At 39.0% G+C, this 24,823-nt stretch overlaps 1 protein-coding gene across 2 annotated transcripts; it reads left to right on the forward strand.

The window, feature by feature from the left end:
* Positions 1-130: 130 nt before the first annotated feature.
* On the forward strand, positions 131-24,501 carry LOC124143384 (enolase 4-like). Of its 2 annotated transcripts, XM_046512347.2 has the most exons (14): positions 131-589; positions 1,381-1,425; positions 1,831-1,914; positions 2,266-2,459; positions 2,995-3,141; positions 4,163-4,183; positions 7,899-8,070; positions 9,753-9,881; positions 10,473-10,535; positions 12,271-12,435; positions 17,273-17,398; positions 19,335-19,530; positions 20,529-20,596; positions 22,264-24,501. In XM_046512347.2, the coding sequence occupies exons 1-14, from the start codon at positions 422-424 to the stop codon at positions 22,498-22,500; spliced, it is 1,815 nt and encodes a 604-aa protein (XP_046368303.1). In that variant the 5' UTR covers positions 131-421; the 3' UTR covers positions 22,501-24,501. The 2 variants fall into 2 exon arrangements, with proteins under 2 accessions (XP_046368303.1, XP_046368304.1); XM_046512348.2 differs by lacking the exon at positions 4,163-4,183.
* Positions 24,502-24,823: the final 322 nt, after the last annotated feature.

Below are 24,823 nucleotides of genomic sequence, written 5' to 3' on the forward strand. Positions count from 1 at the left end.
AATGGGAAGAAGAAATATATATTTGGTTATTTGTCATGCAAATAGTGTTACAGATGCATTGGGTAAAAGAAATAATCTATTACAATACAAAAGAAGTTGAATATTGAATGTCGAAATGCGAATTCGTACCCACAATTCCACTTCCCTAACAACATACCAATATGGACGCCTAAACCATCACATTGAGAACGTTTCTACTAATTTCCACGAGATTTTGTCTCTTATTTCACTTGCATCTTGTTTATGATTCCATCTCTACCTTACCCTAGTTCTAAGGAATCAATCATTGGGTATAGATCACAAATCTGTACCTGAATTAATATTATTATTATATTATATCTGTTTTGTAGCAGACGACGCATCTTGACTGATAGGCTTATTGGATACTTGCAAAGGCACGTAGCCAGATCAAAGTGACAAGATGGCTGCAGCAGCTGGCGTTAAATCAAGTGCAAAAGATGCTCGAGAGCTGTACGAAATGAAGGAAAGGGCAATACGATTTTACACAGATAATGGCGTCCCTAAGAAGATGGAGGAGATCCTGAACTCAATGTTTCATGACAACCCAGCAGATGTGTATGGCCATCTTGTAAGTTATTTTGAAAATATTACTGACAAGTTTTAAATTTGTTCAATCAACCTACATAAGCTACACGACAATGCATTATTTGGATTGAATGGAGGAAAACAGTGTCACTTAAGATTCTTGACACTAAATTGGTTTATTGGCTCTGTGAACTACACATCTTCCTAAGTTATACATCCCCATTAATTACCGTATTCGATTTAATAAGCGGCCAGGGCGCTCTCAAAATTAGAAATAGGGGGCTCCTATTAAAATATTATTTTGGTGAAAAACAGAGTTGAAAGATAAATTTTGTGGTTTATGCTGAGAGCCTGAAATGTTTATGTACGGCAGATATATTTTTCCAGAATGTATTTGCCCATACTTAATGGTGCATATAACACAGGAGTTCGTATTATACATGAATGAATAAGTCTTGTTTACATTGATCAATCGGAAGGGGTGCTAATTGGGATTGTTCACGTGCCAATATATTAGCAAATATCGCCGTGAACGCTTATTAGAGCGGGGCGCTTATTACGTCGAATACGGTACTTGTGTTCTACCGAACATCTGAACCATGATTATCAATGACACTAATGTTTTACTTTTTACACATGAATAACTCCATAATTGGCACCTACAATTGATCCCTTATACTAAGTTATAGCCATTCTCCCCGCTCATCATGTTAGATCAATAATCAATTGTTAAATAACTTTTCATTAATAGGTCTTGTATGTTATATATATTTTTACAATGTATGAACCAGATATTGCTGAATCTTATCAATATTTCATACTTCATTCTCACAGGCAAATTATTTTGCTGAATTTGCCAAAGTCCCAGTAATCACAAAGGTAAAACTTTACATACTTCATGTTCATCATCATGCCAAATGTAGTGAGTGAGTGCATGTTATTTGATGCCACAGTTAGCAATATGTAAATATTATTAAATGCAATTTGGACCAGGCAAATCTGTTAATGGTAATAAATATTTCTAAACAAAATGTTGCAAAATGATATCACATGCTGCCGTTAATGATTCACAAAGCAGTAGCTGCTAAGCATATGCCATGAATTTCAAGGCGCCTGTGACTTTGGTCACCATTTCAAAGTCCAAATCATGTAATATTTCTGTTGATCCATCAACTTCACCAAATCAACTCTAATGATTGCTGAAACACATGTTGGGGATAAATGTCTTTATCTCTGACTGATTTCTATTAATAAATGATTCAAACACTGAAAAACATGATGCAGGTAAAAGGTCGACAAGGGTATGACAGCAAAGGACAGTCAACTGTGCAAACTGAAGTTTACTGCATGGTAAAGAACCATGAAAAAGTAAGATATACTTTTGTTTTAGTTTTTGTTTGGTTGTTTTCAATTTCTTAAGCATATAGGGGTTGCTGTTAATTGGAATATCATGCACAGTTTGAATGTACCTGCAGTGATTTTGCTGGAGACAAATGGCTCTGGCACATTTTCACAAATTTATAGGATATCATTACCAACTTTGAAAAAATATGATTAGTTCATTTTGGATGAGAATCAGTCAGTATCCTAGAAAATAAACTGATCTGAAACCTTATACCTAATTTGTTTCCACCACAATCATGAAAACCTTAAAAGATGTAAACATTTAGGAATTGGGACTTTTGTTAGTGCTCATCTTTAATACTACTGTTAATGTAGCTCATCAGTTCCTGTGTTGCCCCAAGTGTGACTTCAATGCTGCTGGACACTGCAAAGCCAGAAGAGAAAGACACTGAGGATGCAGAGAGACAGGCGTCTGTAACAGCAGCCATCAACTACATCAACACCGACATCTGTAACAAACTGGAGGGTCTGGACCCAACACAGCAGACGGAGGCAGACGATGTTGTGTAGTTAGTAGATTTTGTCTTCAGAGTATTTGAAATGTAATTGTCATCAGTTTGACCAACCTCGACTATAATCTGGACCAGTCCATTACAGTAGCTTCATTTTAAGTGATTGGTATGACACAATGGTAGAAATAGCTCATGTGTGCTCATGTGTGAGAAGAATTATGTTGGAAGTTACTGATGGTGGGACAGATGGAGATGGTGATGACACTTCCCAAACAAAGCTAATGTAGCGAATGGGCCCATAGAGGTTATCCTGTGAGTGTGTTTTGGGATGGTAAATATCCTGGATTAGGAATAAACATTGTATCTAGCAAGCCTTGGTGAGCATGATAACCTCTTTATCATATGATGTCATTCTGTAGTTGAAAAACCTGTTTTCATCTCTCACAAACATAAAATAAACATCATAACTTTCCCTGTAATGCACATAATAATATGTAGAGAATATCAGTGACTTGTCAGTTGGACACATAAAAAACATAAGGGATACATCAAAATTGATGACTATGTCCAACACTAACTCATCATGTTTCAGCAACTTCATCCAGCAGATGAAAGATGAAATGGAAGCCCAGAAGGCTGCGGAGGCAGCAGCAGCAGCTGCAGAAAATGCAGAAGAGGCACCCACACAGGACACCAACGAGTCTAATAATTCTAAGAAGGCCAAATCTCCTACTGGAAAGTAAGTTTAGTCTGCCAGACATCTGCTCAAGAATTGTGTATGAGATGACATTACCTGTATTGCAATATGGTATAGTAATTTCTTGGTAAAATATGTTGTACATAATCTTTTGTAACAATGACCCCAGGTGACATTTTGCATTGGTAAATGGGAACAGATGTGATAATTGCCAGGTTGATAGGTTGATAGTCTTAACATTAGAGAGTATTAGTCTAGGAATGTTAGAATCAAGGCAGACTAACTACAGCTAGATAGTGCATAAAATGCTTGATACAATAGCATACAATTAATGTGTTTCTTACTACTGGGTATCGTTTAACAGTACTGAACACCAGGAGAACAGTTCAAAACTTAATTGTCACAAGAATCCAGATGAAATATCTGACACAGCTGTCAAATGGAATACGAGTTGACTTATAATCCAACCCTGTGAAAATCTGTGTTCGAATTGGTCTTTAGCAACCCATGCTTGTCCAATCACTGGATTGTCTTGTCCAGACCTGATTATTTACAGACCACCATCATATAGCTGGAATATTGCTGAAAGTGGGGTTAAACAACAAAGAAACAAGTATGATCCATGAAACTAACATAAGAGCTTTTACATTTTTAGTTAACTGCTCATACAAATGCAGCTGTCATCTTTAGCTATAGACAAAGTTTAGTAATATTCTTTCAGTCTAGATAGCAAGATAAGCTTTGCCGATGATAGTATATAGCCTTGACTGCAAATAACTAAATCTATATGTGGCATTAGGAAGGAGTACTAATGAAGACATGATTGATTAAGTAATAGTATATAGTGTTGCAAGGACTGCCAATAATTATTTTTTGCCTTTAAAATTCTGTCAGATTAGATGTAAAATTTATTATTTATTGTTGACAACACTGATAATGAATTGACAATCTTTCATAATCTCTGAACTTATACTTATGTATTTCAAGATTCTATGTTGTGAAATTTTACAATCATCCATTGGTTTTAAGAAACATGTTTTACAAAGAGTTATGATTGTTTTAGTGAGGTTGAGGGGGACCAGAAGTAAGTGGTCTTGTTGCTGTGACAACTGTCAATGCACTTTAGTTCTTATGTCAGTGTATATATCACCTCCTCTAAGTTATGTTGCATTAACCTTGCTTGTGTGGTGTGCTTGGATATAACAACATGAATTAACACTCTTTACATTGACGCACTCTCTGTACATCTGACATGATCCACTCTCTACATCTGACATTGCTCATACAACAATCATAGATTGTGTCTAGTGTTAGATTTGAATGTTGACCTAATACTTAAGCACCATAATAGTTTCTTGTGTTTGACAATGTTAGATGTGAATGGCTGACTGAAACGTATGATATGTCCTTTCAGTCAGTGCACAGTAGACAACATAACATTTTTTCAGCATTGTGTCGTTAATGGAATGTTAGGAGTAGACGGAAACATGTTATGCCTTCATCAACCAGCCACAGTGAGAATTAAAGAAGGAAATGGGTAGTGATGTGTGGGGATGAAGTGGATGGTGCTATTTAAAACTCGAAATGATGCAGGAGTTCAAGGATGGAAATGAACTAAGATTTAGGATGGAAAAAGGCATGTTCTGATTTTGAATTGGGAAATGAATGAGATTTACAGGGACAAATGATTATTGGTAATGGGATTTAAGGATGAAAAAATATTTGGATAGATATGGATGGTGAGGTTTTCACATGGATATGGATGGTGAGGTTTCCAGATGGATATGCATGGTGAGGTTTACAGATGGATATGGATGGTGAGATTTCCAGGTGGATATGGTTGGTGAGGTTTAGAGATGGATAAGGATGGTGAGGTTTACATATACTGAACAACAAAAGTTCCTGTGACATTGAATAAGATTTAATGCAAAGTTATGTTTTTTACCAAATCTGAAACAATTTCAGTTTACAACAGATAAAAGACTCCTGTAAGTGTTCAAATGGTTTATTTTGCCATACTGACTTCAGAAAATGCGTGATTTCATAAAAAAAACCATGAACATGCCAAAATGTCAATTTACAAATCAATAGCGTGTGTGTCCACCTCTGGTTGCAATGCAAGCAACACATCTTTGTCTCATGGAATGGACCAGGCGTTGCACACAGTCCTGTTTGATATCTGTCCATATCTGCTGGAGCATGTTTCGAAGTCTGTGTCTGTGGAACACGTGGTTGACGTCGAAGGCGCCGATCCATCTCATCCCACATGTGCTCAATTGGTGAGAGATCAGGGGAGCGAGCTGGCCATGGGATGACATTCACATTGTTTTGTTGAAGTGAATCCTGAACCTGTCGAGCAATATGAGGCAGGGCGTTGTCATGTTGAAAGGTAATGCCTGGGCCATGACGACGCAAAAACGGTAGAACAACAGGGCCGATGATCTCATCGCGGTAGCGCTGTCCATTGAGATTTCCCTCTACCTCTATCAAACAGGTCCTCTGTCTTGCTGTAATCCCACCCCATACCATAATGCTGCCGCCCCCGAATCGATCTTTATCCATGACACAATGATTGATGTAACATTCACCTCAATGTCGGTACACTCAAATTCGTCCATCGCTGTGGCTGAGGTGAAAACAAGACTCGTCAGTGAATAGAACTTGTCCCCACTGCATGGTCGTCCAGTGTAGATGCTGTCTGCACCACTGTAGACGTGCTTGAGGGTAGTTTCCTGTCAAAATGGGATGTCTGGCGGGTCTTCTGGCGACAATCCCTGCACATCTGAGGCGATGACGTACGGTTTGTGAAGATATTCGTCGAAGGCCAGGGATGCTTCTTGCAGTCACTGTAGCTGGCTGGAATCGATTTCGTAGGTGTGTTGTTCGAATCCAGTTGTCTTGTCGATTATTGGTTACGCGTGGCCTGCCACTCCGAGGATGGTCTCTGACTGCATTCGTCTGTTGCCAACGTTGCCTAACACACCGAATGGTGTTTCTGTGGTCGTTAAATTGTCTTGCAACATCACGTTGACTCGATCCTACCTCAAGCATACCAATGGCTAGCAGACGCTCATTTTCGGACAGGCGTGGCATTGCGTTATGTTGAATAACTGCGTAATTTTGTTGTTTTTCTGAGTGGTTGTAGTCAGCATGATGCTGAACAATGCATATGGAATCCCATTAACTCACATTTTTATACCCATTCTTGGGTAGTGAAATGAATGGGGCTTGCATAAAAGTCAACTTTTGCATGGAATGCATGCTTTTCTGTAGCAGTTGCGTTTTTGTGACTTGATTCCATACATGTACTACAATATCGAAAACCAAACTTCACTTGTTTGAAAAATACACTAAAATATTGGTGTCACAGGAACTTTTGTTGTTGAGTATATGTATAAGCATAGTGAGGTTTACATATGGATATGAATGGTGAGAAGTTTACAATGATATTTACAAGAGATGGCCAGTTGTAAGGATTTGGTATATGGATAGATTATGGGGATGAAGAGATCCTGTGTGTGGCATGTGTTATTAGTGGTCACCCATAGTAGTACTGGTCAAAAGCAGCAGGTCAGCAGTCCAGTATCCAGCTGCAATGTGTTAGCAGTTATATATATTAAGTGGATAAATACAGATGAACTCTGTTGTGGTGCTCTTTGGTAAATGTTTTACATGACTGACGTGCTATTACAGATCTATTATGTGCTTTACTGTACCTTATGTATTGTTAATGTTAAAAATCAATTTTTTCATTGTTAATACAACTACTTGAAATTGTTTATATTCATTTTCAAATATTAATCTTGTTTAAACTAGAAAAAATATCCATATGTATCCTGAAAAGGTCATGAATATAACTGTAAGATATGATTATGAAGAGTTTCTTAAATCATGTATGTCTGATAAATTTGCTCGCCAAAAAATGTACCATACTCGCCGTAATAAGCACTCTGGGCTCTTAGACAACTGGTGAGGTGAGGTGATATTGGGGTTTAACATCACGTCCAAGATTATTGCACTTAAATAGCGACGTGCGTGCACGTGTATGTATGTGTGTGGCTGTTTGTACAAGTCTGGACTGATGCCGATTTATAGTGTTAGCTCACTGAGATACCATGCCGCAGATTAACATGAATACCCCACTCAGACACAGTATACTGACTCCGAGCCGACCAGTCCTTGTTTTAGCCCCTTAATGCCGAGTGCCAGACAAGGTAACAACAAGTACCATCTTTTAACGTCTTTTGGTATGACGCGGTTGGGGATCAAACCCCGGACCTTCCGCTCCCCGGGCGGACGCTTCTTAGACAACTGACGTAAGGGTGAATTTATTGAAACCAGAAAGAAACAAGTTAAATGTATTTTAGAGATCAAGCACTACATGAACAAACAGTTCAAACAAAGATGAAACTAAGTCCTTTTGTTTACAGTTACTAGGCAATTATATACCCTTCTAAGCTTCTGTTTTCTGTAAAAGAAATCTGTAATATGGACATGAAAATATGGACTGTCACATAATTACATAAGTAGGACAGGCTTTTAGAGATTATTTACAGATTGATCTAGAAGTTGGTTGGGGGGCACTTATTGGAGCAAGGCGTTTAATACGGCAAATACGGTAGATGTGAAATACCCCTAAAATGAGATGATTGTGTAATGTTATGTTACTTGATGAAGAATTCATGTCTGCAGTAACCACTTGGGTGGATGATGACTGTAATGTTTATGAAATATTCCCACAAATGTACATAACTCTTACATACCGGTAGGTCCCACATGTATCATTCATATTTCTTCAGAGGCGCTAAAGGCAAAGCCAGTCAGATCATTATCATCCCTGATGAAGCACGGGAAGAGTTGCTAGACGGCAGCTGTCTCGTGAGCGCTCTCAGTCAGGCTGTGTGTACAGCTGGAGCCGCCATCAAGGACGTCCAACTCTACCACTATATTGCCGCTCTCAAACACAAAGAAGTAAGCGTAGATATCATTTTCAGATTTTGTTTGTTTGTTTGTTGTTTAATGATACACTCAAAAATATTCTAGCTATATAAAGGAAATAAACAAGTCTGGACCAGGCAATCCGGTGATCGATATTGTGAACAACAGTCCATATTGTCAGGGTATGATGACATGCAATCAACCAAGTCACCGAGTCTGACCATCCGATCCATTTGGTCACCTCTTATGACCAGCATAGGTTGTTGGGTACTAATTCTAACCTAGAATTCCCACGGGGAAGATTATGTTTAAAATAACAAAATATAAATTCCGTATTTGATGTAATAAGCGCCCAGGGCCCTCTCAAAATTAGAAATAGGAGGCTCTTATTAGAATATTATTTTGGTGAAAAAAACGGAGTTGAAAGATTTATGCTGACAGCCTGAAATGTTTATATACGACAGATATATTTTTTTACCAGAATTTCATTGCACACGATTAAGGGTGTTATAACACTCGAGTGCGTATTATACGCGGATAATTTAGTCTTGTGTACATTGATCAATCGGAAGGGGTGCTAATTGGGATTGTTCACAAGACAATATACTAGCAAATATCGCCGTGGGCGCTTATTATAGCAGGGCGCTTATTGCGTCGAATACGGTAGGCCGTACCAAGTAACAGACCACTGTTTCCCTATTGGCTTGTGTTCCATAACTGTGGAGAACGATGTCACTGATATCATGCTGATGTCTACATTTTTGTGCGTGTTTAACTGTTAATGACTGAATAAGCGCTCTGTTGACAAAGATATTTATGAGATTTGACTTCAATATGTGTTTTACGTTTACTATTTCTGGCTTAATTTATGAGAAAATACACACGGTAATCTTAATCTCTGCATATAAAACAATGCTTTGGAGAGCAGGAAATACACACTCAAATTGTAAATCATCATATCTAGTGATGTTTTATATCAAATTTCATACTTTTTTTGACCAAGTTTGTTACCCCTTTTATTCACCTGAATTCGCTGAAGGGATATGAAAGCGCATATTAATACTCGATAAATCCTTTTTTTTTCACTATGAATCATAAACAACTTCTGTTCTAATCTTTTTTTAAACTCTGAAACATGCTACGTAGATCATGTTAGGTAGGCAGAGCATCTACCACCTACGACTTGATCATCTATAACGCTCATCAATTATTTGGACCCCGAAGGTAGTGTACTAGGGAGGGATCCCTCTATTATAGTTAATACCTCCACTAATGCAAAAATATTACTTTTTCCATTTCTAAATACATCAGTGAAATAATTTTGTGTGAAAATAGGATCTATTTTGTGTATTGCCACATATCCTTTGAATATTGTAGTAACCGCAACTTTGCAGTTTGTAACCTGTAATTGTAAATATAATTATTTGAATATGTCTACCAAACAATGACTGAAAAAAAGTACTATGCTGTGAATATTACCCCCCGTGGTGATGCGGCCTTCAAACCTGCTGTTTGAATCAGAGGGGGTTTATTGTGATTTAATAGCCTCTGATTGATCAATCTGAATCAAGTAATTTCCAAAATCTTGGTAGAATAGTCATTAAACATCATGATGTCAGTACAGACTGGCCAGACAAAGTGTATGGGTTTAACAAGATGGTGACTGGCCAAACAGTAGCTAGCTGTTTTATAAGTAATGTTTAATTGTTTTACAGATGCCCAGCACACTACAGCTTCCTCTGCCCATGGTCACCATCATACAGGGTGGGAAGGGAGCTGCAGGGAAGATGAACTGTATCAAGGAGTACATGGTCATCCCCAAACCTGGTGTCCCCCTCCGAGAGGTCAGTATGGACAGATTAGATGGAAGGGTACTGACCTAATATTTACAGACTGCCGCCATATAGCTGGAATATTGCTGAGTGCGGCATTAAACAAACAACAAACCAAACCAAGCCATCCTGCCAAAATTGACATCATCATCATCATCATCATATTGCAATCACATGCAGCTTCTGTTGGCACAGGAAGATCCTATGGTGTTACAAGGTGCACACAGGCTTGAAAGGGTCTTGAATTTTAAGGTCCCTCATGAAAAGGCTTGATTTTTAGTGTCAGCCTTGAAAAGCCTTGAAAATAACCAAAATAGTTTGAAAAGTCTTAAATTTGTACAGGGGGCACGGGTGGCCCAGTCGTCTAAGGCGCCGTGATTCGCTGCCTGTGCAGAGTTGTGTCCCTTGGGCACGCCAGAACCTATGATTGTGAAATGGAAGAATGTTTGTGTTTTGGTCAGGGGACATTGACAGTCGGATGCACTGTGACTGCTAGTCCTCAAGAAAGGGAAAGATAATGTGACTGAACATCTTCATCAACTTGTTTCACAAATTGTTTTCAAGTTAATAACCAACAAAGAATCCTCCTTTTTGTGTTGACAGAGTATGAAGAACATCCTAGGAATCTACAACCACGTCAGTAAAGCTCTGTGTGTGAAAGGAGGGGTGAGTATTTCTACAACCATGTCAGTAAAGCACTGTCTGTTAAGGAAAGGGTGAGTTTTTCTACAACCATGTCAGTAAAGCACTGTGTGTGAAAGGAAGGGTGAGTTTTACTACAACCTTGTCAGTAAAGCACTGTGTGTGAAAGGAAGGGTGAGTTTTACTACAACCATGTCAGTAAGGCACTGTGTGTGAAAGGAGGGGTGAGTATTTTTACAACCATGTCAGTAAGGCACTGTGTGTGAAAGGAAGGGTGAGTTTTTCTACAACCATGTCAGTAAAGCACTGTGTGTGAAAGGAAGGGTGAGTTTTACTACAACCTTGTCAGTAAAGCACTGTGTGTGAAAGGAAGGGTGAGTTTTACTACAACCATGTCAGTAAGGCACTGTGTGTGAAAGGAGGGGTGAGTATTTTTACAACCATGTCAGTAAAGCACTGTGTGTGAAAGGAAGGGTGAGTTTTACTACAACCATGTCAGTAAGGTATTGTGTGTGAAAGGAGGGGTGAGTATTTTTACAACCATGTCAGTAAAGCACTGTGTGTGAAAGGAAGGGTGACTATTACCACAACCATGTCAGTAAAGCACTGTGTGTGAAAGGAAGGGTGAGCTTTTCTACAACCATGTCAGTAAAGCACTGTGTTAAAGGAAGGGTGAGTTTTTCTACACCATATCAGTAAAGCACTGTGTGTGAAAGGAGGGGTGAGTTTTTCTAAAACCATGTCAGTAAAGCACTGTGTGTGAAAGGAGGGGTGAGTTTTTCTACAACCATGTCAGTAAAGCACTGTGTGTGAAAGGAAGGGTGAGTTTTTTACAACCATGTCAGTAAAGCACTGTGTGTGAAAGGAGGGGTGAGTATTTTTACAACCATGTCAGTAAAGCACTGTGTGTGAAAGGAAGGGTGAGTTTTTCTACAACCGTATCAGTTAGGCACTGTGTGTGAAAGGAAGGGTGAGTTCTTTCTGCAAACATGTCAGTAAAGCACTCTGGTGAAAGGAAGGGTGAGTTTTTCTACAACCATGTCAGTAAAGCACTGTGTGTGAAAGGAAGGGTGAGTTTTTTACAACCACGTCAGTAAAGCACTGTGTGTGAAAGGAGGGGTGAGTATTTCTACAACCATGTCAGTAAAGCACTGTGTTTGAAAGGAAGGGTGAGTTTTTCTACAACCATGTCAGTAAAGCACTGTGTTAAAGGAAGGGTGAGTTTTTCTACACCATATCAGTAAAGCTCTGTCTGTTGAGGAAAGAGTGAGTTTTTCTACAACCACGTCAGTAGAGCACTGTCCATTAAAGGATGGGTGAGTTTTTCTCCAACCATGCCAGAAAAGCACTGCCTGTTTAAGGAGGTGTGAACTTTTCTCCAACCATGTCAGTAAAACAGTGTCTGTTAAGGGAGGGGTGAGTTTTTCTACTGCCATATCAACAACTCTCCCACCCTGTGGGGATTCCGGGGTATAATAATAAAGTTAGATACAGCAATAAGATGGTCAATATGAGCACAAGGCCAAGAATATGTCACCAGAGAAAGTGATCAATGCTATCTTCATGTCATAAACAGATGTTCGTTATTAGAATAGTTTAATATTGTTTTGTTTATGGAGGAATAAGAATTTAAACCGGGGTGCGCACAGTGTAAATATAATCCATGTTGTTTAGACAGTCCTGGAATCACTTGCAGTTTATTTATGAAAGTATTCATAGAACTATGAGCAGCGCCTGGTAATGCCTGTGTTTGTTGCAGGGGAATGCAAGGAATGTCAATGACCTGGGTGCCCTGTGCCCTGTGTTCGACAAGCCCGAGCAGGGCCTGGACCTGATCCAGGAAGCCATGACTGCTCTGTCTCTCACCCCCGGCGAGGATGTCAGCATCGCCCTCAACATAGCAGCACACGAGATGTTCGACTTTGTGAGTAGACTGTCATGTCCTCATATCTTCTAACTGACATTTTTTTTGATAGAATATCTACTTACTTATTATCATTTTTTATGTTCATGAATTTTGGACTTAGTGGGGCTCTCAATGAATGTTGAGATAAAATGTTTGGGATCTTCATCCAATCTGCAGAAGTTCTGTAAGTGTGGCACAAGTGGTCACTGCCAGGTAAAGAAACTGAGATATAGCTTTTTAAAAAATCCCAAACTATCAAAAGACACCAGTTTATCACTAGACCTATCTATGTGCCATGTTTGGTGAAGAAACATTGTACGGTTTTCAAGATCTGCTCTTGAAACGAGCACTACCACCATTTTCGGTGTAACTCAAAGTCGTTGCCATGGAAATTGAAAAAGAATATTGTTCAGGGTTTGCGTCAGTTCAGTTTGTGTTCAAGATGGACATGTCCATATTTCATGCAGAGTGCTTCTGTTGTAGCCAGGGAAGCAGTATAGTCAGGAGGTAACATGAGTGATTAGATTGTGCTGTGATGAGTAGATTACTAGGGCTGCAACGAATAACCTATGAGGCGAATAGGTTCGATTCGTATCACGAACATAGGGTAATGAATACGGATATTTATTCACGAATACAATAATAAGTCAGTAGTTGATGTATTATTTGTTACATTCAGTGAAACATTAACAACATAAATTATTTGACATGGTTTGTTAATTATCTATATTATACATTTATATACTGCACTTGTCCAGGTACTTAGTCTTAGTATCTGCTCAAATGCTACAATGACCAGTGACCAAATTCCTGTTAAATTAAATATTATAAGAGTGTTGTCTTGAAAGAAATCTATGCATATCATATGTTTTTATGGATGTTTTTAGGTACAGGGTATGAAAATGCACATGATTGCATATTCATAAATATTCGATTCTAGTGGCCACGAATAACGAATTCAATTCATGAATGGATACGGTTCGATACACCAAATATGCGAGTGAATCGTAACGGCCCTATTGATTACACACCCAGTTACTCAAGGATTGCACTAGCTTCTCGTGTTTGTTTCTGGGAAGTTAGGGAGAAGTTTAAGGAGTCATTCAAATACATGAGTGAAAAAACATGTAAAGTCTTAACTATGAGTTGACAGTTGTCAATTGTCAATGAGAAGATGGTATGATTATCAACTTTTTCATTTTAAATTTTGTTCGCATACTTATTGCCTCCTTTCAATTGTGCTTTGACAGATATCATCAAACCAAAACCTGTGTTAAGCCACGAACTTATAATGATATATTCAAGAGAAATATCAAAAATATTTTCAAGACACAAGTATATGAGGTAACCCATCTTCCTTAGGCAAGGGCAGTAACTGACTATAAAAGTCTGGTTTCCATCCTTGCCGAACGAACTAGGCTGGTATTCCAGAGTTACATGTTTGCTAGACGAACAAATCTATGCATAGTCCAGTCAAATTTACATAAAGAACTAGCCATCAGATTTGTAAACAACATGGATTTTAACATGCAGAGTTTGGTCGACTGCAGGATTTGCAAAGCATGTGTACTGTCAACTGGGCGTTGACAGATATTTTGCATATCTTTTCAATTTTTTAATCAAGGAGTGCAAGTGATACACTTTGCGGGGTAAGACCTGTTTTATTACAATATAGATCTTGATTATTGATCAAATCATCTTGACTGGGTGCAAATAAATGCAAGTGATATGATGAGAGATGGAATCTGATTGGTCAATAGGAGGGACATAGAAGGGACATAACTCATAATAGCCACTGGTTGTGCTACAATTGAGCCTGGAAAATCCAGGCTAGTTCAGCCAAGGTGAAAACTGGACTCTTATAGGAAGGGAAAGATGGGTGGAACCATGTGTCAGTTCAATAAGGACAACAGTAATTATGTGTCAAGCTGTGCACTGTGTTGTCATGTGATAGTGAAGGTCAGTGTCGCTCACATAACACCATGGGGATATCAGTCAAAGATATACCGGTAGGTCACCAGCAAGAGGTGACTACAAGCATCAATGTGCTGTCATGCTGCGTAACTTGGTTGATGCATGTCAGTGTATCCCAGTCACATTGATTGATGCTCATGATGTCAATCACTGGATTGTCTGGCCCAAACTTGATTATTTACAGATTGCTGTCATATGGCTGGAATAATTGCTGAGTGCAGCGTTAAACGATGAACAACAACACTCACATAGGGTCATCATGCCTTTGTTACTGTCTTGTCATGTACTCAGTTTTTTGGGAAATTGTTGGTACAAAGAATAATGTGTGTCTTCTATGGACACAGACTGAAGCTGAGGACTGTGTAAGTTGGGTAATGTTAGTCCTGTATGCTTGTTGTCCACATCGTCTGAAGCATGTAACCAACTAGTGCACAGGGATAAAGGTATGCCAGTACATATGTATACACTAGTGTTTGGTAGAATAGATTATATCTAGCATATATGTACATGTATGTTATCAGCCAGATCGTAGTAGTACCCTGTTTCACTCTGAATGATCTGTCACTGGGGATAGTGATTAGTGATCTTCATTCACATAAATGCAGACATAACAAGTCTGAACAGCCTGAGCTAGTTTTTTCAATGTATATGTATATTACCGTATTTCCTCTATTAGACGCCAGGCCTCTAATAGAAGCGGGGTCAATTGTTCAGTGCAAAAAATAGAAGCTGGGCCTCTAATAGATGCCGGGTCGATCAATTGATACAATTAATGATCCCTTTTTGGGACCTAAATTACATAATGAGTACTCCCTTTCTCTTGGGGGTATTAATAGAAGCCGGGCCTCCAATAGACGCCAGGCCTCCAATTGATGCAGGGTCAAAGGCTTGTCCGAAATAAATAGAAGCCCAGGCGTCTAATAGAGGAAATACGGTATTTACACATCATATGTAAAAAACAAAGGCTAGGACTCCATGTGTCATTCTTATGCAGTAATTGGATTGTTTCATGTGCCATATTTTACATAATTTTTTTCAGTATTGCTGAAATGATACTGTTTTTGCAAAACTTTCAATCTTCTAACCTTCTAGTATTTCAGCGTAATTTGTTTGAAAGAAAGTTGATTAAAATCCGTTATTTTACTTTAAGTGGAAAACTGAAACTTGTTTGATATTTTGTTATCAAGTATATATTTACATACAACATATATATGTACATGATGAAGGAGTAAGCATATACTCCTAAACGTTGTGTTCCTCATAATGAAGAAGTTAACATTCATAAATTCTCTTCCATATAGAAATCTTGTTAAAAAGTTGATCAAATCATGTGATGGTGTTAGTACATGTGTGCATGTGCAGGTAGACAGGCAGGGCAGCATCATGTGCACATTAGTTGTAGTGCGCACCTACCCGTCAATAGGGGGTAAATATCGGGGTAAACATTGATTTACAGTAGCCGCATCATGATGGTCTGTTTCTATTGAAATGATACAAAGTTAATGTTCTGTAATAAGAGTGAGTGAGTGAGATGGGTTAAACACCGCTTTTAACAGTATTACAGTTATATCACAGCGTGTCAGCTTAATGTGGGAGGAAAGCCCTAAGTGATGCAAGTCTCAGACGTTTACGACTTCGGTGAAACCCACGAGCACGGGTATGGTGCTGACAAACCTAGAAACATAATCAGGGCAAACTGGGATTCGAACCCACAATCATAGGTTTCTGGGGTGCCCAAGGGACGCAACTCTGCACAGCGAATCTCGGCGCCTAAGACGACTGGGCAACCCGTCCCCCCTCTGTAATAAGAGCTACATGAAATTACTGGGCATGGTGTTGGTGAATTGACTGTTGTTTTGGAGGAACATTTGATATTATATATCTGGTAACACTTCTCTCTTACACTAATGGATGTAACTTACAATTTATGATTGCTTTTATGGAGGGTTGCCAATCAATCATCAATCACAATCATTTAGTTCACTTACATTCCTTATTTAAAAAAAGAAGAACTTAAATTAATCTTATGCCATAACTAAGTATTTGGATAAATACACTGCTACTACTCTCTATATTGTAGCACTATCTTATGTTGTCCCAACCCAAACACCCCGATGCCCAATGATAGTCTCTCCCAAACAGATTAGATGGGTCAGTGACTACACAGATCACGCTGAGCCATGGAGAAACCACTCATGCATGGTTAGACAACCAGGCATAGTGAAGCTCTAAAAATTAGACGACTTGGGTTGTAATCTCCATATTATGGCATAATAAATTAATAAAGAGAGTAAAACTGTGAAATGGGAGACATTATATAATATATAATATTTTATCAAACGAAATGTCTTACTCATATGGAAAGATAAACAGTAGACAGATGTAATTAGCGTGGATGAAATCTAATAATGAATCTATAATGGCCTTAACATAACTAAATGTGGAAATGTGCTAACAACCTGAATTGATGCAGGAAGGGCATTAAACATCAAGGTGGATACAGCTTTTTTTAGAAATGGGTACTGCATTTTGTGATTTGCATTTTACATTCTGTAATCATGTAATTTTGTTGAATATCTTCAACAAATGAGATAGTTATAGTCTTGGTATAAGTTTACTTTTGGTCCAACTAATCACCTATATTTCAAAATGTAAAAATGTTTTTAAAAAAGTGGGTGTTACTCCCTGCTTCCCCTCCTCTCCATGTCTATGTACAACCTCAAAAAGTAAACTGACCCAACCCCATGTTAAGATAATTCTTGGGGTAAGTAGAAGTCACTTGTTGTGGAAAGTTTGCCTATATGATATCACTATTTGGGTGAGCGATAGTCCGTTTCCTTGTATGTGTGTGTGTATTTGAGTGTGTATGGTAACTGTCCAGGACAAGGGCAAGTACGAGGTGGTGACCGGTCAGCTGAAGACTACCGAGGATTATGTTGAGTTCCTGGTGGAACTACTCGGCCGCTACCCTGCCATCAACGCTGTCATCGACCCACTCAGGAAACAGGTAGCGTCATTGTCAACTAATGTAAATAAACATCACCGAAAACAGAAGTGACACTAAATACAGACAGTTTGTCACTGATCCAATATTTATACAGTGACATTTGCAAATCACTTTCCTTGTCCAAATCATTTGTAAACTAATGTGTTAGCTGCAGAGGATTTTCTATAGAAAGGGATGAAAATAGTTCATGTGACATGTGTAAAGCATATATCACACAAGGAAAATGTAAATATACCTGCATATTTTGCAAGTCAAGTTTTCCTGTTTATTAAACTGAAAAGATCCCTGCAACCCTAGCACTATACACATCACCTACTGTTTATTCCTTGTGAAGACACTATATAAAACAGTTTGTGTGGAACATTAACTGTTAGCATTACTGGCCCTATAGGTATATTACTTGTAGCCATATCTTGTGTTATAGAATACTAAACAAGCACCCATGTAATAACAATTTTATGAAATGTGTGAATAGTTCTGGTATCTGACTTGCTTTCGCTTGTCGGATTCTAGAAAATTGGTATTACACAGTACAGAGTTTAGTACCAGTATTTTATTTATTACTTGCTGTTTATAAATTTTTAAATTTTCACTGTTGTGTGTATATAGCTAGACAACTATGCGATCCACAGCTTAATCCAATTAAGTTTACACATATTAATTAATACCATACAACGGCCTGCCTTTAGAATTTAGGGTCCGTTCCTCAAAGCTATCGTAGCTCTAACGTTATCGTAACTCCCATACTTTAACATAGACTTACCACTGTCATTGCGCTAAAATCGCTTTGTGGAACAGAGTTCTACAAAACAAAGTTTACAATCACGTCACAATACCCAATGACGTAATTTGTGGAATTTTGTTGCAAGAACCACCAGCGAAACAACCAGGGTTGCTGGGGTCATTGAGAGTGCATATGCTTCTCTCAAAGATCTATCATCTCTGCATGCAATGATGTTGAATAGGCCAAGAGATGTTGGGAGTTTACAATATTTGTTCGTGAAACTTGTTCCCTCATTCCATAAGCACATACTTTGGTATTACACAATGTTGATCTCTTCACAGGCCAGTAAGAAATAAATATCTGCTGCAAACATTTGAATATGGCAACTTATCACAATACACACCGTCCTTGTTTGTATATATCTTGCTAGGACTTTATCTGGACCTAGTCAGAGGCTATGAGTGAGTGAGTGAGTGAGTTGGGTATAATGCCGCTTTTAACAGTATTCCAGTTATATTGCGGCATGTCAGCTAAATGTGGGAGGAAAGCCCGAAGTGATACGGGTATGGTGCTGACAAACCTAGAAACATAATCGGGGCGAACCGGGATTCGAACCCACAATCATAGGTTTCTGGCTTGCCCAAGGGGCGCAACTCTGCACAGCAAATCGCGGCACCTTAGACAACTGGGCCACCCGTGCCCCCCAGAGGCTATGAGTATTGCGCTCTAAGTTTGCAAATTCATGTTAATAATGTTATGGCTTTGTACGTGTTGTTCAGACCATATGTATTTCACCGATGACAGGACCAGTAAAGAGGAATATGATTTAATGCCTTGTTTCACATTCTTGAATGCACTGTTAAAATACATTGTTAAAATACCTCTGAATTGAAGAAAATAAGAACTTAAAAAAACCTCCCTAATTTGAACGCAATAGTGATTTTTTTCTATTTTGGCTGCCAAGGGCACTTATCATATAAGAAGTGGTTTATTCTCCCTGAGGTATTTTATTGTACGATAAACAATGACCACGAGTCGTTTATTTCTTTGTGGTAGTTTATTTCGAAAGTGGACAGACATAGGGACGCCTACACATTGCCCTGTCAGCAACTATATTCATGGAGACAGGATGGTTAAAAAGTGATTTCCAACATATTGTTGGCCTATTTCTTTGGCCATCAACATCTGATGTTATTTCTTGCCTATGTCCAGGATCGTGAGCAGTGGATACGACTGTGTGACCGTATCTCAGTGGCTGGTTACATCGTCGGTGACTACGGCTACCACCGCCCAGGTCTGCTGAAGCATGAGGAGCTGGATGAGGACTATCAGACCAGTGGAATCCTCCTCAGATGGGAGCAGATGAACACGCTGTCAGACATTATCGCTGTGGCCAACAAGATGGAGGGTGAGTTGACACTCATGCAGCACTGGACATGACGGGATGTAGACAAATCACTGACAAATGAAACTCGCTGACTTGGTTGAAGCATGTCATCGATCCCAATTGCGTGGATCAATGCTCATGAAGTCAATCACTGGATTGTCTGGTCCAGACTCGATTATTTAAAGACCGCTGTCATATAGCTGGAATATTTCTGAAAGCAACCAACCAACAACTAACATGCATTTTGCATTCATTTTCCGCAAGTTTTTTTGCATATCTATGGGTAGATTCAACTGGAAATAATTCCTTACAGGTATCATTGAATACAACCACATATCTTACCTTACACTTAAATGGTGGATTCTAATTAGCTGAGACCGATTCTATTATTTTCATTGTACCCCACATGCAAGGGACATTTTTTATGTTGTCGAACTGTTGGCATTATATTTGCAATGTTGTATCTCAAATTAAGTATGTAAGATGCCATTTGCCGGATATTTATGATATTTTCCGATTGAAATAGATCCCGGGAGAATAACTTAGTTTAAGTTTGTTTTTGTTCTTGTCTGCTATTGAACAAAGTAGATATACGCCTAACTGTGGTATTCTTACCCATTTGCACCAAAGCATGCATGAATAAGACATACCTGCAATATAATTAGTGTTGTCTACCAGTGCCCCTTGAGCATGTTGAGATCGGTGGACAACTTATATCATATGTTCTGTATATTTTGCGCAGGATATGCCTGTTTGGCACATGGTCCTGTGTGGTATCACCTTTGGCAAATGCCTCTGTTCTTCAAGCAGAGAATGACTTTCAAGTAGGATGAGATGTCTATGTGGCTGCAACCTTCTTGCACCTATCAGACAGTTTGAGTGCACACTGATCTGTTGACTCGGGTAATAGTTGTGTAATGTCATGAGCATGTATTAGGGCATGGCTACAGGGCAATATAAGTGTACATTTATCATTATTATTATCATTATTCTCTTAGCTGTATTGTTTTGTTTTTCAGAAGCCGAGAATGAGATCTTTGTGACTGCTGGTCCTGGGGAGACAAGCCAGGACATCCTTGCTGACTTGGTACGCAAATGTTGTGTGCAACACCAGGCTGTCAATCAGGCTACATGGCAGTCAGTCAGGCCACTTGGCTGTAAATCAAGCCATGTTGCAGTCAATCAGCCCTCATGGCAGTCAATCATGCCACATGACAGTAAATCAGGGCACATGGCATCCAGTCAGTCAGACCACATAGCAGTCAGTCAGTCAGACCACATGGCAGTCAGTCAGACCACATGGCAGTCAATCAGACCAGCAGGCAGTCAATCAGGTTACATGGCAGACAGTCAGACCACATGGCAGTAAATCAGGTCACATGACAGCAAATCAGGCCACATGGCATTCAGTCAGTCAGATCACATGGCAGTCAGTCAGACCACATGGCAGTCAATCAGACTACATGGCAGTCAGTCAGACCACATGGCAGTCAATCAGACCACCAGGCAGTCAATCAGGTTAAATGGCAGTCAGTCAGGCCACATGGCAGTAAATCATGTCACATGACAGTCAATCAGGTCACATTGCATTCAGTCAGTCAGACCACATGGCAGTCAATCAGACCACATGGCAGTCAGTCAGACCACATAGCATTCAGTCAGTCAGATGACATGGCAGTCAATCAGACCATGTGGTAGTCAATCAGACCACATGGTAGTCAATATGACAATGTGGCAGTCAATCAGGGTACTGGTTCTGGGCTAAATGGCCCAGGACAGTTTGCCCTTTTTGATTAGGTTCAGCCTGTCCTGGGGGTAAGTGCAGCTCTGTTAGGATTCCAAGTTATGCTTGTCTGTGACTTGGTTGATTGCACATCATCGTACCTCGACAGCGTAGGACATTGCTCACAATTCGTTTGTCTGGTCCGAACTCGACTTTATACAAACCACTGTCATAGCTGGAATATTGCCTAGTGTAGCACTAAACAAGAAACATGCAATCAAGTGGAAATTCACGTTTTAGTTTTTTCTTTAATACTTGTTTGTAAGGGAATGCTAGTCTGTTCCAAGAACTTTTGTCTCTACAAACCTGAATTTCGTTATGCCATGTCATATATAGCCTGAAATTAACCAGAGATGCTTTGGTAATACACAATATACATGAACGCTTTATTCACTGATCTTGTTTATCAAGTTAATATAATTAAGCACTATATTCTTGGGTATTCCGAACGATAGTTACGGGGTTAATGACTGAATCCATACAATCTAGACCATTTATTAGCCATTCCAGAATGTTCTTTTGTTCATGATTCAAATTTTTAATCGAGAATTCGTCAAAATATGTTTCAAAGCGTAGTCGCCATTTTGAAATTAGTGCCTTAGAGCACGAGAAAGCTGCCTCCTGATTGGCTAATGTCGACTTCTTGTCAGTCGTTCCATTGGTTGGTCAAAGTTTGCACAAGGTCGTTCTGACGTGACCCGTAATGGGATGTCCTCAGATCTTTGTTTAGAGGCAGCGAGAACCTAGATCTGATTTTAATGAGATTGCTGAACATGCTAAAGGTGGCATAAAATCCTACACATTCATATACATTATTGTCTCGGGAGCTGTTGGGAGGTTAAGTTGTATACTATCAATGTTGATCATTTGTAAATAAACTAGTCGCCTTCTTCACTGGAGAGTAAGTTTTGTCTTGTATGTGAAGGATGAATATGATGATGACTATTTTCTCTATAATTTCATTTCTTCAGGCTGTGGGTCTGAATGCACGTTTTCTCAAGCTTGGAGCACCATGTCGAGGGGAGAGGATATCGAAGTTGAACCGTCTGCTGCAGATAGAGGCAGAGCTAGAGGAGCAAGGCACCCTGGGATTTCATGATGCTCATCTGTACCCTCGTATAGAACTAACCCCTCCACCGGTCGCTACAGAGACAGAAGCTGAAGACAGTTCCCCATCACCAGCTAAGAAGGGAACCAAGAAGAAGTGAGGGGATGGCATCAGTGAAGGATGTTCTCGTAATGGCTGACAGTGTTAGGATGATGCTTTCCTGGCAACTAACTGTACTGGATGTTTATCTAGACTTTCACGCTGGCAAATTGTGTAAATAATCACATTGAGATGTTCACTGAGAAACATCTTGGCTGTCTCATCTAACACAGGAGAGATTGAATTACTAGTGCCATGTGAAACTTACAAGTACCAGATCTTCCACGATATCTCTGGTCTTACATTTAAAATACCCTGGATTAAAGAACAGCAAAGGCAACATAGATGTTTTGTTAGGCTAAAGCAAAATAATAGTCTTGGTTCTTAGGCTCCGCCCACATCATCATAAAGTTTGCCACACGTTTCCTTTTTATTTCCATTTTACGAAAAAAAATAAATCCATATTCCATGTCTAACCGAAGTCAAATACTGTATTCCAGTATTTTAGTCAGGAAGAAATTCATTTATGTAGGGAGGCCCTTTTCCAGATTGATTGTACAAAGCTATTCACCAAAAAACAAAAAAAAACACTGCCCGCCCACACTATATTTTCCATAGGCATTGCCTGAGAACCAATTTAAAAAAAAATAATTAAGCCTTACATCTTAATTCTTCTGACATGAAAGATGTAAAGTTTAATTGTCCGAAAGTCTAACTTTGGTTCCTTCTTGCCATATGTATCCCTCTTTGTTTAACCTGAGCTGACTGTACTTCTCACCATGTTCCACTTGTCCATGTCATGCATTTTGTGTTATCATGTACAGGTACAGCCCTAGAGACTAACAGTTGTAGCCCACTACCAGTAGTCCTTGATGATAACATACAGCAAAACCCTTAAAAAGGTCAAATTTCTACTAATCCTTAGGATACCTTAACTATTGGGTAGTTTGGCAAGGACTACGAGACTAGTGCCAATTTTCAACGCTGAGGTATTGTACAGCATCTAAGAGGCTTCCTGTTTTCCATTCAGGGATCCTGACCTCTGATCTGTGTATCATATGTAACAACCCTAACACCATCCCATGTGAAAATGTTATGGTGTAGAACATTGTGTAAATTGGATGTATGCTACTCAAAACAAGTTAAGACCGACCACAATTGGAAGGCTGTGTGTTGCAATACCTCCCAGCCGTGACAGATTAACTAGTTATATGAGTGAGTGAGATGGGGTTAATGTCGCTCTGAACAGTATTCCGGTTATATCCCTGCATTTTAGTTTAATGTGGGAGGAAAGCCCAAAGTGATGCACATCTCAGATGTTTACCACGAGCACATGTGTGTAATATAATCATGGGTCATATGAAAGAAAGCAGGTGTTCTTTAACTTCTTTAGAGTAATATATATGTATTAACAGCATGTACATAACAAATTATCTGTACAAATGTGTATATATTGAAATAAACTACTTTGTTATTTTTATATGTTTGAATGTGTCACCAATTTGATGTGACATTCCAAGCACCAAACATATAAGTAACATCCAATTATCACTCCCCAAAGGACTAAATCTTATATATATTTGTTGTACAAGGCAGGGAAGTTCCATGTGAGCACCTACCACCATCGCTTTAAGAAGCTTCAGGAAATAGATGTGTATACATGGTATAGGCCTACATGTAAGGTCAAAACACATTCCAGTTAAATTAAATATTAAGCATACAAAGATCTTCATGTCTGTTGACAAAACATTGTCATATTGAAACAGAAAACTGTGAACAGCTATGCTCTCTGTTGGAAGTCGCTGTGCACCTCTATAAAAATATTTTCAATGCAGATGATGAATTACGAATGAAGAACACCAAAATCAAGTTTTATTACATCACAAAAATTGCTGATAAACAAGTGAATACAGGAATAATACTGACCGCACATCTGTCTATACTTCATCCCTGGACCGTACCTGGGACAGTTCAGCATATATAATGCCCATGGAGGTGTTCCACAAGTGCCCAACACCGTCCAGGTGAATTGCCTGATGGTGGAGTGCACAATGGACTATTACCAAGGCTTAGAAAAATAATAGTCTTGGTTCTCTGGCACCGCCTGCATCATCATAAAGTTCGCCCCACGTTTCGTTTTTTTTCCATTTTAAAAAACCAAAAGAAATCCTTAAATATTCCAAGTCCAACGCTACTCAAATACTGTATTCCAGTATTTTACTCATCAAGGAATACATTTATGTAGGAGGCCCTTTCCCAGGTTGATTGTACATGACTGTATATTTGGTTACATACTAGTTTGAACAACCTAACAAAACACAAACAAAAAAACACTGCCTGCACTATATTTTCAAAAGCCATTGCCTGAGAACCAATTCTTTTAT

The sequence above is a fragment of the Haliotis rufescens genome, unplaced genomic scaffold, assembly GCF_023055435.1.
Source record: "Haliotis rufescens isolate VD_foot unplaced genomic scaffold, xgHalRufe1.0.p SCAF_108, whole genome shotgun sequence".
Lineage (NCBI taxonomy): Eukaryota > Metazoa > Mollusca > Gastropoda > Lepetellida > Haliotidae > Haliotis > Haliotis rufescens.

Excerpts from the sequence above, each read along its gene's own strand:
- LOC124143384 (XM_046512347.2), top strand. The coding sequence starts at position 422 with ATGGCTGCAGCAGCTGGCGTTAAATCAAGTGCAAAAGATGCTCGAGAG. Across the intron at positions 590-1,380 it reads CAGATGTGTATGGCCATCTT|GCAAATTATTTTGCTGAATT; the intron begins GTAAGTTATTTT and ends TCATTCTCACAG. Across the intron at positions 12,436-17,272 it reads CACACGAGATGTTCGACTTT|GACAAGGGCAAGTACGAGGT; the intron begins GTGAGTAGACTG and ends GTAACTGTCCAG.